Source organism: Festucalex cinctus, chromosome 12, assembly GCF_051991245.1.
Source record: "Festucalex cinctus isolate MCC-2025b chromosome 12, RoL_Fcin_1.0, whole genome shotgun sequence".
In the NCBI taxonomy this organism is placed as follows: Eukaryota; Metazoa; Chordata; class Actinopteri; order Syngnathiformes; family Syngnathidae; genus Festucalex; species Festucalex cinctus.
Window position 1 is genome coordinate 1241617 of NC_135422.1, and position 18082 is coordinate 1259698.

Genomic DNA, 18082 nt, shown 5'->3' on the forward strand with positions numbered 1-18082 from the left:
TCCTATTCAACATAAGACAGAGATCATGCATTCCGATCATTTCATTGAATTATTCATTTAATGATTGAACGTAGTCAGCGTCGCTTTCATTCTGGCATAACAATCTGTCAAAACGTTAGCTAACAAAGGAATGTTGCAAGAGATGACTTCCAAATGTTGCTTTTAGTTTCTCTTTCATTGTGGCATTGTCAACCTTCTTTCTTTTGTTTTCATTTTCACAGATGATAATGTCATTTATACGAAATAAAAATGTTGCCAAGCAGTACAGTTCAGCTCACTTGGAGAGAAACGTCTTTTGCATCTTCAGTGAGATGCATAGGCAGAAAGGCGATCGCTACTTCAACTCCATAAAGTTGCAAATGTCATAACAGAGGATCACTGTGGAAAGTTACGTTGAGTTCACCCAAGAAGAGGAATGTGGCATCATTTAAAAGTTTGATTTATGCAGAGATCCTTTCAAATCTTAATAGATTTTTTTTATGTGTAATGATTAAAAATCGGGCATTTAATAGTTTTGGTCTTTATTGCATGGGTGTGCGGTGCTCAGATAATCTCATCACAGCTCCTCCACACACATAAAGATTGTCTTCCACCACCGGTCAAGAATCCAAATCCTCCAAGGGAAAACTCTCGCTTTCACAAACACGAAGATGACCGGCACTTCCGGGTATGATTGGCGAATGTTTCCGAAGGGGACAGGCGGGACTGGAACGGATTAATTGCATTTCTATTCATTTCAATGGGAAATACTGTCTCAAACATTTCAAGCCTCTGATGTGCCATATAAAAATGCTAAAGTCAGATTGTCACACAGACACAAATTGAGTAGTGGGTTTCAAATGTCGCATCCCTTTGCTGGCACTCGCTTATATTAGGCACCGTACTGCCTCTTACTTGCTATTTCCGAAGACGGGACAATTTAGTTCTCATATTCCATCAAATGTCATTCACAACCTTGAAAATGGCTAGAAAAAAAAAAAAAAAAGCTATTTGCTATGCGTTTAGCGTGGTCAAGCTTAGTATGTGAATCCATCCATGTATTATTAAATATTTTGGGGTACTTTTATTTTTTTTTCTTTGTTTGTTCCATGTCCACAAAATCACCACGTTTTTTGTATGCCACATGTCTCTTATCGCCTCCGAATTCAAGTACTTATCCAATTTCTGTTCACTTTCATACTTTTTTGAAGCGCTTCTCCCGACTTCCTGCTCGAGTTCTAGCTGAAGATTGTAACGGCCCAGCTTTGAGTACCGGAGAACACTCGCTCGCCTCCATCAATCTCTGAAGTCAACCTCAGCGAAAAAAATGCATTTGTTGCGTCAGGTGAAAACTTGAACTTCCAAAATTGTCACTTTTCAAGTGACCCCAAAAAACATTAACATTGTTCAACCATTAACATTGCATCATCATCAAAGAGAGCAAGCCATTTTTAACACTTAAGATTGGTCAATAATTCATAAAAATAACACCTACACATGTAAACTAACCAAAACATTTGAAAAACCATCAAAATTGCCAAATTATGCTTTATGAGATTTCCGCCCGACACCAGCAAGTTAGTTTAAAGTCCATTTAGAAAAATACTTATTGTTTCCTGTCCCATGTAAATACGCTAACGTGAAATATACATTTTAGTTTGACCAGAACTCATCAACCGATACGTACGCATGCAGTTAGTGTGACGTCATGTATCAGGTCAGTTGCCCTTTAGTGTAGAAAAAGAGTTTGGTGTGAATGTTCTTTGACAGAAAAATGTCTTCATCACTCAATCGGAAGCACTTCCGGTGGTGTCATTTCCACACTCACACACACACACACAAGTTCAAACAGTTGAGTAAATAGAAGTGCGTTGGATGCAGTCATGGGTGGGGGCGGACGAGAATACCTGCAGAACAACATCACCTGTGTTGCATCACTCAAAGCTGGAGGCAGCCATAAACCAACAAATCACAATGAGGTGGAGGTGGGAATTTTTTTTATTTTTTTTTTATTCCTTTTGTTTGCTTTTTCGTATGAGTGTGAAAGTTAGTCACTTCCCTGGAAGCAGCCATCCACTCATCATATTAAAAAAAAAAAAAAAAAAGTCTAGACACCCTGTTCATATGTCAGATTTTTGTGCTGTTTAAAAAAATGAGGCTGTGATAAAAATAAATAAATAAATAATACATGTTAAAAAAAAAAAAGAAAATGTATCCTTAATCTAATAGGTTGTTTCAATACTTCTGTTTTGTTTTCTTTTCCCCCAGCACTCTTTCGTGGCTAAAACAAAAAACAAAACAAAACTGCATTTGAAGAGATTAGTGAGTATGCGACCTTGTTGCATTTGAGAAAAGCGAAATATCTGCCTGTGTTGTCCCCCGTAAACAAGATGGAACTGAGTCACTCAAAGGAGACTCATCACACACTCACAATTGGAGATTAGCGCTGGAAAAATGCAGTATTCATACTGATTGTATTGAGTAACCATCGCAGTGCAGTAGTTGCAGGTAAAAGCGGGACATAACTCCTTTCCTTCAATTTTATTTAATTTTTTTTTTCTCCTAACTGAATGTTCTATCTGTGATTAATTGATGTTTTTTTTGTTTTTTTTGCCTATTATCGAAACTAAAAGTGTGTTGCGGAGTAAATGTGAATGTTAATATGAGAGTTTATCTACTATCATTTTATTATTTTTTTTCGGGTGCACGTACTCGCACTCGCACCATCGATGAGCTTGACACGGAGGCCGCAGTTACGCTTTAGGCCAGAGGTGGCAGTCGCGAGTAAAGAAAAGTCACAAACTCCGCAATGCACCTTTGGACGTTGAAAAACTGAAAAATTCTACTCACTGTCACTTTAAAAAAAAATAAAAAATCAATTATATGGGCATTGTTCTTGATGCTGCTGTATGTAACAGATAATTCCTTTTTTTGATACAATTGTAAGATTGTATTGGTACGGTTTTAAATGTAATATCTTATTTGACTGTCAGGTGTTCAAATGAAAGACTTTATGCTTGTGTGTGTTTTGATCTGCACGTCCTTTGCCATTAAAGTGAAAGCAACCATTATATGCTTTTCTTCTGTTAATGTTTCGCTCAGCCACAACATTGTTGACATTCTTTGCAGGTTCACTCTGAATGCTCTCAGCCTGTTTTTTGTTTTGTTTTGTTTTCTCTTTGATTTACACTTTGACCGAAATGACCCCTGAACTCAGGAGTTTTAGTTTCTATCACCCTCTCACTGTCACTTCCAAAAGTAATGCTGTTAAACTGGTCATAAAAATGTCCCACATGGCTCGGATTTCCTTACAAACCGTGATGCAAATCTGAAACATTTCCTGGAACATCATCAACTGCCCATCACTGTTGAATTTGATCTTCAGTGCAACATGTTCTCTTGAAAAAAAAAAAAAAAAAAGAGGCATTTAGTGAGGTAAAAACGATATTCATCAATAAGTTTCGACACATTTGTTTGCGTTTAATTGCAGTGTATTGTTTTTGTATTCAAAATAAGAGCAAATGTTAAATGAATGACATATTCTGAAAATAATGATACGCAATTTGTTTCATGGCTCTTGTGAAGCCCCATCAATAGTGTTGCTGTTTTGCATTGAAAGTAATCCCCCCTGTTTTGTTGTGTGAAGGTGCAGTATGTCATCCAAGGCTACCACAAGAGGCGGGAGTACATTGCTGCATTCCTCAGCCACTTTGGAATGTGAGTTAACGAGAGCGGATCACGTCCTCTTCTCCAGCGGCCATTCATTTGTCTTTTGCTAGACTCGGCGGCGTGTGTATGTAATCGGCGTGTGTTGCAGGGGAGTGGTGGAGTATGATGCCGAGGGATTTACAAAGCTTACGCTTCTACTCATGTGGAAAGACTTTAGCTTCCTCGTACATGGTAGGAGCGTGACAAAAAAAAGAAAAACGCGGCGTGCCATCGTGAAGCGCGCGCGCAACCTGATCAATGGATGCCCTCGTTTTGTCCTTGCTCTCCTTCGTAGTGGATCTCCCGCTGTACTTCCCCCGAGACCAGCCCACCCTCACCTTCCAGTCCGTGTATCACTTCACCAGCAGCGGGCAGCTGTATTCTCAAGTGCAGAAGTCGTACCCTTACAGCCCGCGCTGGGACGGCAACGAAATGGCCAAGAGGGCAAAGTAAGCACGGAGCGATGTGATGACAGGAGTTGTTCCGAGCGAAGTCCTCGTGGAAACCATTTCGGACAATTGTCACAACAATATCAAGCTCCGTCTGCCTCCATGTACGTTGCATGGCCAAGACTGGAAGCGAAGATGTGTTTACACATCCTAGATTCTAAAAAAACACTTGGGTCAAAAATAACTTTGATGGGTCATAAATGGACAGATCGTCTAGTTGGGTCAGTCGTTTTCTATAAAACAAGCCAAAAAGTTGGGTTAGATCCTGATTTAAAAAAAAAACAATAATAACCATTAAGCAGTGATGTCAGTCTTCTTTGATGAACAACGTTGCACATTTTCTCAACACTGATCTTACACAATTTCCTCCCTGTCTTCCTTCCCCAGGGCTTACTTCAAGACCTTCGTCCCCCAGTTCCAAGAAGGCGCGTTTGCCAACGGGAAACTCTAGTTCCCTGCGGCTCTATTGACATGCCTGTGGTGCTGTGAATGTGTTGCTACATGCCGTTGCGTACCTGCGTGCACTCCGGGTGCATGCGTGAAAACCTTTTCCACAAATGTAGTTCGACACGCTGTGCTAAAAATGTCACCATTTTCCATTGAAATGCTATAAATGCAAAATATTATTTACAGCACATCCTCCATTGAAAAAAATGTCAGTTTTCGAGTCATTACAGCGAGCCACCTTTTGCAATCCTTCTAAATTCCCACTAGAAAAAAAAAAGCTTCATGTACATTTCTGTAATGTTACCAGAAGGACTCGAATAAATAAGTTTGTGCATTTACGTACGCAAACTGTACATTTTGTCACCTTTCTATTAGGGCTTTTGCATTTGTGTCCCGACAAAGTGAGTCAGAGGTCAAACTTGCACCTCTTTAATCAATTTCAAATGAAATAAACATTGTGAAGTATTCAAAATATACATTATTTAAAAGATACTCAAACAAAGTCTCAAAATGTAGCAAAACAATCACTAGATATCTTTGCGGAGAATCTTCAAAGTATAAAGCTGACAGTGGTTCCCTTTTGCTAATTTCGTACTCATTTAATAATTCTACGTCACAGTGAGTTAATATATAATCCGCAAGATTTCCCATAAACAATCGCCATGAACTCGAGCCTATGCAGGAGTTTATGTACACCAAAATACTGGCCTCTGATTGGTCTGTTGTTGTTTGTTCATGTAGCATCAGCACAGCTTAGCCGCCGTGTCTGTGGCGGCCATGTTGGCAGGGGCAACTTTCCCATCAAAGGCAATGCATGGACACCATTGAAAACAAGTTGTCACTTGCTCAACCCTCAACCGATTTTTATCAGGTTAATGTCAAAGCATGTAATATCAATAACCATTTTGGGGGAAGAGCCCAAAAAATATTTTTACCTGCGGAAGGTTGCTTGTTCTTCCAATATTATACATTGTATGCAGCCATGTGCAGATTAGTGTACCTCCATCTTTGGACTTCTTTTTTTCTTTCTTGCTATTTGGACACAAAAATCACGACTTTGACCCTCCTTGTGTAGTGTCAACATAGACACGCACGTCAAAGTGGGTGTGTCATCTACCTATTCACATCTGTGGTAATGAGTAATAATGATGTCACGAGTAGCGTCGAGCGATGATCGATATCATTGGAAAGCTGAGATCATTTTCTTTCTGATGATGCCAAAACTTCATTTTTAAAATATGGGTCACCGTGACTCATTTTTGCTGTCGCGGGTCACGTTTAAATCGTGTTGTCCAAGCACTGCACGTACTGCAGGTAAGAACTCGCAGTCGCACTGAGGGATCAGGCTGAACCGGTTCCAGCTGGTCGTAAACAGTAATCGGTCTTTGCTGTGTAGGGACTTTTTTTGGACGGTCTGAAATGTGATGGCCTGTAAAATCTCACCTGTGTGCTCACAGTGTCTCGCATGTATTTTGTCATTGTGTTATAAACTGTAACAGTAATTCCAGAAAGCAATATTTGTTTGTTTTGTTTGTGTCAAAAGGGTTTTTGTTATCACTGGCGCCAGCTGCAAATGTTTTAAGCGGTTTCCATATGTGCTATTGTGCTGTCAGAAGACTGTAAAACTGCACCTCCCCCAACGGACGAATCCTTCCAGTGATCAATCACGTGACACATCGACGACAGAGGTAAATACTATTTTTTGTGTACATGTTCTCGTCGAAATATTGCTGCTCCACTTGTGTAAAGGTTTACTTTAGTGCGTGCACGTAAATCCAGCGGCACGAGTGAGGAACTGTTCTTTTCAAGCCCTCAAGTGCATTCGTTTAATAAGGAGCCACGGCGCAGAGGTCGCGTGCGCGTGTATGCGTGTGCGCGCTTGCTTGTTTTGGTCATTAAATATGAGGGTCATAGTTAGGGGTCCTTCCTGTCCTTGGGCGCAGCCTTTTGCTATATTTATTGTTGGTAATGCAGCAACTGTCAAGTCTAATTGAGAACTATAGGCTGAATGTTTCTGGGGCATTTAATAGCATCAAGGCTCTTAATAAAATAATTCAAAAGCAAGATTCTTTTTGTCTTTTTTTTTTTTTTATTGCCCCGCTCCATGTTTCTTGCTCTAACCTTTGCTGACCTGCTTACAAAACATGGCTTTTGTCAGCTGGGGGATGCGCGAGAGTCGGCTTTGCCACTGGGGAGGAGAGTTCAGAGGGGGGTCACAAGGATGGGTGCCATCTTAAAAAAAAAAAAAAAAAAAAAGTACTTCAACTTGAAGGTCAACTTTCGACGTAGCTCTTAAAAAGTTAGCGTCTGATTTGCAATCCTGATGAAAGTCCACAACCTGAACTTAGAAAAAGTCAATCCAGGGTTTATGTTGGATGAAATATCAGAGGAGTGATTCAGACTTTTACAACATTTATTTGAATACGGACTGACATTGCGCTGAGAGAAGTTTGTTGACCTAGTTTGTTTCGATGGGGGGGGGGCGCATTCTCTCTTAAAGTTCAACACCGAGTTTGACGTTGAACCAAGGTGACATAATCCCTTTAAGTAACTTGTAAACAATCCCCTTGCAAAGTGTCTTTAATGATGTCACCTTTTGCGCCGCTTAAGTCCCATTTCCTTCGCCTTCGTCCCTCCGACGCGGATCACCTTTTATGCAAACCAACGTGGATTGGTGCTGCTCAAGTTACCTTTTGAAGATGAAGACGCCTCTTAGAACGGCAGTGCAGAGGTCCTGCCAGCCCTCCCAGCTAATACGCCGCAAATCCGCTAATCCAGGCGCCTTTAACAGATCTCAATGGCAGTCGGATGGAATCATTAAAGGCTGGAATAATTAACTTGGGATCTTTGGACGCGGCCTGATTAAATTGATGAGCGCGTGTGCGTGCGTGCGTGCGTGCGTGTGGTCTGCCAGACTTCACGCTTTGCTGGGCCGACGCGTTGGTATTCCCGGCTGATTTTGCCCGATTGAGAGTCTTCGTCTTCTGTCGTTTGGCTTGAGGAGGAGCAGGGGACACTTGAGCTAACCAAAGCTGGAGTTAGCGTAATTAATGAGCCGGCGAACGTGAACATTAGCATGAGATGAATTTGAAGTGCACTGGTGACGGCGCTCTAAGCGGCGAGCTTGGAGGCAGTGAGGACGTGCCAGCCTGAAGCAGTGACAAGTGTGTGAAACAGGATCACTTAAAGCTCGGGCATGAGTGACGTTCTGCGCAAATCGGTGGCTGGTGGCAACTAACTCACCCCCGCTTCACCCCCCAAAAAAGTGGGCTTGTCGGGCCCGTTCCATGACATGGCTCGACCCACAATTAGCTCAAAGTGCACATAAGAATAACCATCGTTTGCTAATAATGGTTAGCACGTCTGACTCACAGTTCTAAAGTTACGATTTTGCTTAATTAAAGATAGTAAATTGGTCATAAGTGTGAGTGTGAATGATTGTCAAAATCTCCTGTGATTGGCCAGCGACCAGTTCAGAGCGTAGCTCACCGCTCGCTTCAAATCAGCTGAGCTAAGTAGCAACTGGCACCATGTTGTGACCCTGATGGGGAAAAGCGCAGTACAAAATGGATGGATGGATAAAAATAATCAATTGTAGGATCTTAAATGCATTATTATTTGTGCAAGTGAGTCATACAGTTGTGTGTAAAAACAATAAAACTACATTTGGGAAAATCACCGTTCCTAAGTGATGTTAACAACAGTTGAGGGAGAGTTTCGAAATGTTCCCAAAAAGCAAATGTTATAATTGTTCAAACTGGCAGTAGCGCCTGACAGAAGCACATGAATGAAATTGGAGCAAAACACAATTTGCTTTTTGTGTCAACATCAACACATCATAGTCCATAATGATGAATAAAGTCCACTTATACGGTGCTTTACCTCCGCCTTATGTCGTCTCAAGCCATTTGCATTCACTCACTTGAAAAAATCGTTAATGTTGATGCAGGCAATTTTTGTTTTGCTAATTCTGTGTAAATATTTATCAACACTTTCTTAATCGCATGAATGGCCCAAAAATGACGGTCGACAAAGAGATGAGGTGGCACTTGAGTCGTGACATGAGTTGAAGATAATCCACGACTGATTCTTCAAGAGATGATGAAAATGACACCGAGTTGTAACCAAAGCAATGCAAGAACATTCCGTTCTTGTAAATGTCGGGATTTTCGAGTGTGCTTTTGGTTCTTCTTCTAAGTTCCATTTGAGGGTCTGCGGTTGTCCTCACGGTTTCAAATAAAGGTCAAGAAAAAGCCAAATCTAGTTGTGGAATGAATCCATTTGATTGAGCTGGAATCTCTCACGGTTTGTTGCTATGATGTGCGACTTTTGAGGCCTTTTCCCACAAAAATGTTGCTGTGGGGATTCAACTGATGAAGAGATGTCTGAAATAATAAAAGAGACCGACGGGAAGCTTGTGAGTGAAAATCCTGAATCACCTTTTAAGAAGGTTCGATGATAAACCGCAGAGAAAAAAGGTCATCAGCGGGAAACGGGGAGCGTCCGAAGGCTCCTGAATATGTCGACTTCATCTCGATTATTTACTATTTTGGGCCCCCGTCGCTGCGTCCGGTTTCCCGATTCCGCTGTTGAATTCCTCATTTTGATTTCATTTCATGAGAAAAGAACGAGCGGACACGCGCAATCACAAACTCCAGCGACTGTGGGGTACTTTGTGTTTTGTCTGCATGTACAAATTCAGAGTGACATATGGGGAATTGTATCCCCCCCCCCTCCTCATCTTTTACCCCTCACTGAAGAGGAGCGTGTGCGTGCGTGCGTGTGTGTGTGAGGAGGTTTGTATTTTGTATTTCTGAGGCTATGTAGCATTTTCCGTGCAGCGTCTGCTTGTTGATGTGAGCCATGTTGAGGATGATGGAGCTGAGAGGCTTAACTAATTTTGGAAAGAGAGAGCAGGAGGAGATGGTGCGGGGGGGGGGGGGGGGGGGGGAGGGGGGGATTTGGGGTCCTTTGTTGCTGTCTGTTTGATCTGAGAATTTTGAAAAAAAAAAAAAAAATGGCCCAGAGATGTCATGAAAATGAGAGAATTACTGCTCGGGTCCCTCACTTTTCTTTTTCATCAAACCGAAGTAGCACAGGAAGTCGAATGCACTCCCAAGTCAAAGCGACCACACAAAACACACACTCCATCTTGCTCGCAGATAATAAATGAATGGAGCTTAGCCGTGACGCTTAATTGCTAATTAGCCCTCATACAGGAGAAGTCAGGAAAGTGTAGCCGAGATGATCTAATTGCTCTTCGCTCGTCTACCTTGTACAGACGCTTTTGCCACTTTGTACTCGATGTGCTCGCCGTCGATGGCTTTTAACGAGATGAAGGCGGATTTTGGTGGAAGCGAGAAGGCCAAGGTGGGGGGGGGATTTCTGTCCTCATCTTCCCCTCGAGTGCGATCGCAGGCGCTTGATTTGAAACCTGTTATGGGTTAACTTAAGCACATCCTAAAGGTGTTTTTTTTTTTTCTTCTGGAATGCATCAGGCTCGCCGTTTTGTGTCGCTTTTATGTACTTGATTTTCATAAAGACACCATTTTGTCTGCTTGGAAATTTGAGCCAGCTATTTTGGGGACTTGAATGAAAATGAAGAAACAAGACAATCGATGCTCACGAGGAGTCAAACATTCATATTTTCATTTGTTAAGACTATACTGGCATGTTTGAACACTAAACGATTGTATTGTTTCTTTTCCCCCAAACACAAATGAAATGAAAAAAGTTCTGCCTGTCATGCCTTAAATAATATCTTGTGATACTTAAATGTAATGATATTATACAACAAATTAAAAATCAAAGCAACCCACCCTAACCGACATTATAGTTACTACACAACTTGCCACATTCAAGACTTTATGTGATGCACTTTTCAATATGAAAAGTTTTTTTGTTTTGTTTATATATTCTTATTAATATTGTCAGGGACGGACTGGGAACAAAATTTGGAAAAATATGTCGACTATTTGTTGTTCGTTGAGTGGGAATAGAGTGCATAAAATAAAAAAAACAAAAAAAGCTTAGTATGGTTATCAATTTTACATACATTTTATTTGCTGTGTAGAGTTGTTTAGTTTACTCAATAATTAGTTAAAAATGTGTAATTATTTTATTTAAATGTTAAAAAAGTATTGAAATATTTTCCATATAAATGTGTGAAAATATTTGACCTACAAATACAAGCTTGAGTCTTTTTCCTGTTGCGTTTTCTCCCTCCCCCAGAGCGGCCCCCTCGAACGTCCCCCAACGCCCCCCCCGTCCTCGTCCTCCCCCTCGAACTACCTGAGGAGCTGTCAGTCTGGATGGAGCTGCTGTCGGTTCAGCCTGTCAGACTGAGGGACGTGTTCTGATCGGCCGCGGACGCTGACAGACCTGTCAGGTGAGATGACAGCCACAAGTGGAGACGCGCAGCGACAGGTACATATAATGTGACAAGGCTCCCAATCATAAATATCCGTGCCTTGGAAGTTAGGACGCGAGTGTTTGCTGATGAGTTGAGGGGAAACTTTTGACGTGAGCACGTGTGACGAGGCCACGTGACTCCGTCGTCAGTTTGACATCCGCTTTCTAAAACAGGACGCAACGTAAAACAGCGTCGAGCTTGAAGTCGTCGGCAGGCAGCATCGACATAAGCCGAGACTACCACTCAGCGTTTCTTTTGAACAAAAGTTCCTCGTGACAACCATTAAGACTCTACTCGTGTTTCACATTTATTTTATAGCCTTTTTTTTTTGTTAGTGTAACACACCAACAAGCCAACAGTGGTCATAAAATGCACACGTTAGCATAAAATTACACCAAAATTAAGCTGAATATGCATGCGCAACATCTCAAAACCGTTGCCTATTAAATTAATGAAATTAAACTTCCTGGTTGGCTGCTTCCTCGACCCACCGAGGTAAGCTACTAGTGATATTAAATAGAAATGGTTGTGTTTGACATTTTAAATGGAATATTTTTTGTTTTTTTAAACGGGCATGTGTTTTGAAAAATAAAGGAAGCCAATGTCTATGCATCTTTTTTTTTTTTTTTAAAGAATGAAAAGACCTCAACGTGCAATTTAAAGACACATTCCCTTCCTTTAAACATGGACAGTAAATTACAAAGTAGCCTTGGTTGGTCCAGAATATTGAAAAAGAATTCAAACAAGCCAGGAACCAGCTGTTAAACTCATTTACTGTTCCCAGCAAGGCACTTGTTGCTAATGCTAGGAGCTAGCTGCTAGCCACTAACGTCGGAGATTTGTGCCATATCATACAATGAGGGCGTAATTAAGTAACGTTTTTTTAACATCCTAAATTAGTGATTGAATATGATTTAAGGATAGCGTTGCGTTGATGTTGATTACAACTAAACATCGGAAAAGAAAGTCAAGTTAGCCATCACGCCCACAATGCGGGCTAACTTCAAAGTAAAAGTCTACTAAGTCTATTTGCATTGCCGTCAATGTATTATTTGGAACGCTTTATTTTGAAGTTAGCCTTAACGTAGACGGCGTGTTTCGTTGAGTATGTTTTGTTTGTTCCTATTTGTTGACGACCCTAATATATATACATAGATGTTCTAAAGCAATCTAGTAAAGGAATCACACACGTGAACCTGCAAAGTACTACAACCATCATTTCCTTGTCTCTTTTCCGTCTTTGACGATGTCCAGTAGTCGAAATGTTGGTCTGCGCTTCTGTCACGCACCAAATCTTCTTTTCTGACATGATTGTGCAATAATTAAGCAGGAACTGTGTTTATTTTCAAAAGATAGCTGACTCATGGGAGCCAAGCACTCTGAAAGCAAATGTCAAACCAGTTCTTAACTAGTCACCAGGAACAATTGGTCTTTGTCAGGACAATCACATTATCGTACTTATGCTGAACAAAAACATCCTGTAAACATAACACGTTTGTTTTTGCTGCCATTTTTTAAATGGTCGAAAAGTCCTCAATTCTTTGTTGATGAGAACTGATTGTTGCAGCATCTGTCGGGTGGCTGCTTTCAGAAGATGTTGGATGTGATATGAATTCTTGGAGACAATTTATGGTAGCGAAATGAACATTGAATTCGCTGTGACGGACATTCCTACAAGCATGTTATGTCCCAAGTGGCTCCAGAGGTCAAAGGTCACCTCTCTATCTGAAATTGGTTCTTCAAAGCCAGTCAGTGTCCTGATCCAAGGCATTCAAGTGAGGTGAAAGGTCACATGCGTGGCTCCATGTTCATTGTCTTTTGAACAGATCTTTTGACGTTTTTGTTATTTTCAAAGTGGGCAAGATAGTTGAGGTCATTTGTGTACATGTACTGTCGACTTCCCCCTCCCCCCCCCCAAAAAAAAAATGGAACACTGAGACCCAATTGCTTTATTTAGTCTACACCGGCAAAACCCAAATTTGTAACTGATGAGTATTCGCCAGGTTTGGACCCTCAAAAACGGCATCGTTTGTCTTTGCAAACAGCAGGCGGCAAAAGAAAAAGCTGTTCTCATCTCTTTGTTGTAAACATCTTAAATGGAATTTCCAGTTTGAAGACGATTGCCTAAATTCTGTGGGAGGAGTTTGTTCCATAAAAGGCCAAAATGGGACCCAATTCCAAAAGAAATTCAAAGCCCGTATATGTACTTTGGAATTCACAAAGTGTTATCAGCAACTACAAGTCGAGCATTTTATACTAAAGTGTTTTGAAGTCGTTTTCAAAAAGAAAACATCCAAGACTGTCCTCGGACAAACGAGTTGATGTTTGCTCTGCTGCATCTTGACGGAGCTTACAAATGACGAGAGCAATCTGGGGATTCATAATAATTGAGAAAAAAGAAAAACGCTTTTGTCATGGCTCTTAAATTGTATCAATTGGATAGCAAAGAAAAGAAGAAATCTGCAATATAAGCAGCCATGCACAATAGATACGCCGGTTAGTGTGTGCGTGTTCAGCCAGCATGTTGTTGTGCACGTCCTCACCACACGACTTTTAAATGCGTCTGAGACGAGTTGATCTCGACCTGCGTCTGAGAACTGCTGGAGGGAAATACAAACAACGAGCTTCCTGTGGCAAATGTATTTCGTTATTTTTTGAAAGGCAAAGGGTGCGTTGCGGGGGTCATGTGGAGGGCCGATGATGGTGGTGGTGGTAGGTGGGGGGTGGGCACACGGGGACGGCGGCTCGTGCCAAGTGACACAAACCCCCCTTGGCAGCCTAATTAGATTTTCCACTTTTCCACACTCACATTAAGCCTCCATCCAGCCGGAAGGAATGGACGCCATGAAGGAGGCGACCCCGTGAAGAAGATCAACCGCCGATTCCCTCCCCATTCCCGGACGTTTTATTTTTCAGCAATTATTATCTCAAACTTCTCATTAATTCATTAGTGGTAAGATGTCAGCTCATAAAAAGTTGTTTTGAGTCTGCCTGGTTTGCATGGAACACATGAAGGTTAATTGACACTTTTTCTTTTTTTTTTTTCTTTCAAGTGGTACAAATATTCAGATATGCATTGTAGTGTAAAGGGAGATGGGGGGGGGAGATGGGGGGGGGCAAAAGCACTGAGCTTTAAATATTGTCAAAGTACGATACATAAACATTTGAGTATAGAAAAAATCATTGCTAACATCGGCCACTGGAGTACTGCTGCATTTGGAGGAACAGTTCATTGTATTATATTATTATTGTTTACTTGTTAATTTCATATTTATTATTTATAAATATAATCAGATTTGCTGTGTACTTTTAATACATGAAATTTCAGCCAAAAAACAATGGCAGCTAAATGTAAAGACTTATTTATCCCAATATGTCATTTATCCTTAAAATGGCGCAAAATTAATGGCATTTTTCTTTTCTTCTAATTTCTACTTTCTAGTTCCTGCTTGCAAAATGGCCGCAAGAGGACCAAACCATCGTCGTGAGGACTGATAATGTGAAATATAGCCGGGAATCGGCCCAATACGGATGCCTGCTATCAGTATTTACCGATATCATACATCGTGAGCAGTTAAAATGACTGAATAAAAATGAACATAGCAAAATCCAGCCGTTTTAATCCATCTCGAGGGGCGGCCACTTTGTCAATTGCTGTAGACTGAAAATGAAAGCACAGCTGCTCAGCCACCAATCACACTTTGCCTGTTTTCTGAGTCTGGTCATGTGACGTTCGCAAGCTGAGCTGTACACTTGTTGTAAAAAGAACATTTTGGACTTGACTTCCGCCTTAACATTTTTGCATTTTGACTCCGCTTCTCCTTTTCAGAGTTCAATTCATAATTTCAAAATCAAAGCAGTTTTTTTTTTTTTTTACATTTTTTGGTTGAAAGTTGAACCTGCAGAAAGCTGACTTGAATGCAGAAGCAATAAACATGAAACAATAAACAAGGTCGTCATAACAACATGCTCCTAAATGACGCGGAGCAGCTTGTTGACGGTGCGAGCTGAACTCGCCTATTGTGCGTCGCTGCGTCATTGTCAAACGTCGTTCCACTTGTTGTTGTCAAGCAAACATGAGGAAAAACAAAACGGAGAAAGTTAAAAGTTCATTCCGGGCTTTTTCTTCTTGTTGTTGCCGATGTTTTCTTCTTCCTTGACAAGTAAAAAAAAAAGAAGAAGATTGAGCTTGTTTACTTGTCGAACATTGCAGCCGCCCGTAACGTGCTCAGAAGTGCCTTTAATTTGTTGACTTCTTCCACATTCTCCAACATTTCCTCTTTCTCTCTCCATTCTTCTTTGTCTTGGGGTGCACGTGTTCCTTGTGACAAACTTCCTTCCATTGTTCCACCAGCTGATACCTTTTTTTTTTTTTTTTTTGTGATTTCACTCAAGAGAGACTGCAAAGGTGCCTCATGTTCAGCACAGGTAATTGGATGTTCTTCTTAACTGCTCTTTTGCGGCCATTTTGGATTAAAAGCGCTGTTAGATTATAAATTCCAACAATGTAGCAGCTTGATCCTATTTTTTATTTTTTCCCTGTTTTCCCTGCTGAATATTGTCGAACTCCCGCAAGCTTCATTTGAGGTTGCGCCTCAGATGAGGTCATTCGGTTTATTTCCCCACCGCGGCAGCCTATGAGCAAAGACGCATTTTCTTGCCACATGATGACCCTTAATAAGACGTTTCCACTCTTAACCTCCCGGCTCACAACAACTCCAGGCCTGCCCGTTGCTGTTGATGCTTTATTAGGATGTTACGTTTACGTGGTGTTCCCGACGGCCTCGGCAGCCCCGTTTGCCTGAACCGAACACGATTTGGCCCGTTCTCGTCCTGCTTGTTTATTGAGAATATTGTGCTTTTCTTAGTATGAGCTCTTTTTTTTTTTTTTTTTTTTTTACATTATTGTGACCTTTTTTAAATATTGCCAACCTCCCCGCAATATCGTGAGAATTATCGTATCGTGAGCGCAATACCGTGATAATATCGTTATCATGATATTTGGATATGGTTGCGTCCCGACTCGTTAAAAAGCAACACAAAGTGGCCTCGCTCAAGACGTTCTCACCCCGGGTTTTCACCGGATGCGGTTGCGGTGCGGTTGCGGTGCGGTGCGGTGCGTCTTGACTGCGTGCTCCGGACGGGTCAATTTTTTTGTCAATCCACACCGGCTCCGCACAGCTGCGGTCCGGCAGCTCCGTCGCCGCCCACTTCCCAACGTGTCTCGCGGGACCGCGCGCGCGCGATCATGTGGCATTTCACAACGACAAACATACAGAAAGTCTGTGCTCAACAGAGAAGCGGAAAGAGAGGTGGACTTCTTTTGATTGAACCTTTTCTTCTTCTTCTGCTATGAGATTCCATGCAGCATCCTTTTTTTGGTTGTCCTCATAAAAAGGATGTGCCGTGTCATATATTATTTTGTGGTTTTCCACCTCCAATATAACCCTCTCCTCGTCCATGTTCGCTGGTGTCTAAACCGTGAATGAGCACATGGCCCGGCGACGCCCACGTCACGTTTTGCTGAAAAACTTGCGAAATAGGAGCTGGCGAGTGTTTTATTCTGAAAGGTAACCGGAAATTTATTTTGAAACTGCCTCGGTCTTCCTGTCCCGCTCGATGTGTTTTGTGCTAGCTTGCCATTTGCCGGAGGCCTACCGCTGCGGCGTCCGGCAAAAATAGAAAATAGGTCTATCCTTGCGGAAGGCTTGCGGCACGCCGCAGGCCTTCCGCAGTCGACACGCAACGCACCCGCAAGCGGTGTAAACTGCACCATTCGGATGAATGGAATCTAATTGCTTGCGTCGCCGGACCGCACCGCAACCGCACCGCAACCGCACCGCAACCGCATCCGGTGAAAACCCGGGGTGAAGTGAAAATCAATTTGCTGCCTGAAATCCAACCGAATGTGGTTTACGTGACAGAAAAGTGTCAAGTATTCTTTGAATATGCTGTCTAGCCATGCCGATATTGATATAAGACGTCGTCAAGTGGCTGCTTTGTCTCGCACGCACGCACCTGAATGTGATTAGCCTTGTTGCAAATTCTCCATCTCGCCACAATCGCGCACTCTGGAGGTCAGACCGGTTCAAATGATCTCCCCGCGTTGTTGTTGTGTTTGACTGCTTTCCATGCGTTGCCGTGGCAACCGGTCACACGCGGCTGGAAGATGTTGATTTCATTCACACGAGCGCTCTGCCAGTCTGGCATGCAGCCGCCGTTGAAAGTGATCTTAACTGCAGCGGGCATCGCCGTCCAAGTGCTCGTTAGGATTCCAATTAAAACAGGGGGCGTCCAAACTCTTTCATGTGAGGGCCACATGCAGAAAATCCGAAGGACGCAAGGGCCACATCATGTTTTGAAGAGAAATTGTGTTAAAAAATTGTACAAATAATTGATTTGTGCTTTTGCATCTTTAGAAAAATGCTACAGTATATAAACCAATTGATTTGCAATATGGCATTAAGGGTTATTATAGTTTGGGAATTTTTCATTTGAGTTAGTTTTTATGAGTTTTCAGGGAGCTTCTGTTAGTTTTTATTGGTTTAATTCTTTCAAAAAAATGCTTAGTTTTAGTTTAGTTTGTTAGTTTCAGTATTAGTTTAAAAAAAATATGTATTACTTATGCGTAATATTTAAAAAACGCAACGTCATCTTTTGGTGCTTTTCTATTGGCTGCTGCTCGATGACGTCACTTCTGAGTGACATACTTTCAAACATCATTATTCCGGTTGATATCAAAATAAATCTATGAAAAATCACATTTAAAATCATCCCACAAAAATTAATTACCAAAGACTAAAACAAGACAAAACATGTTTGCTATAATTATAGTTAGTTTTGTAAACATAAAATAGTTGTCTCAGTTAGTTTTCGATTTTTTAAAAAGCATTTTAATTTTATTTTATTTTGGTAACAATATTGTTTTTTGAATTTGTTTTTTGCATTCGTTATAGTTGACTAAAATAAATTTTAACCAGTTTTTCGATACCGTCGCTTTGACCATCTGCAAACATTTTTCTTTTGTTTTTATTTGATTTGAACTGAGTCAAATGCCATTTTTAGCAGATGTCGCGGGCCACTGAAA

General features: G+C 41.4%; 1 protein-coding gene across 3 annotated transcripts in view; it reads left to right on the plus strand.

The window, feature by feature from the left end:
- The window catches only part of babam2 (BRISC and BRCA1 A complex member 2), a 79415-nt gene that overhangs the window by 57526 nt on the left and 3807 nt on the right, over positions 1-18082 (plus strand). For 2 of the 3 annotated variants that reach the window (XM_077539937.1, XM_077539938.1), the window contains exons 9-12: positions 3626-3696; positions 3797-3879; positions 3983-4136; positions 4524-6094. In XM_077539937.1, coding sequence (XP_077396063.1) covers positions 3626-3696; positions 3797-3879; positions 3983-4136; positions 4524-4587 — 372 coding nt within the window. In that variant the 3' untranslated portion in view covers positions 4588-6094. Of the gene's footprint in view, positions 1-3625; positions 3697-3796; positions 3880-3982; positions 4137-4523; positions 6272-10814; positions 10972-14437; positions 14480-18082 lie in introns of those variants that run through there. The other variant, XM_077539936.1, reaches the window with a different exon arrangement.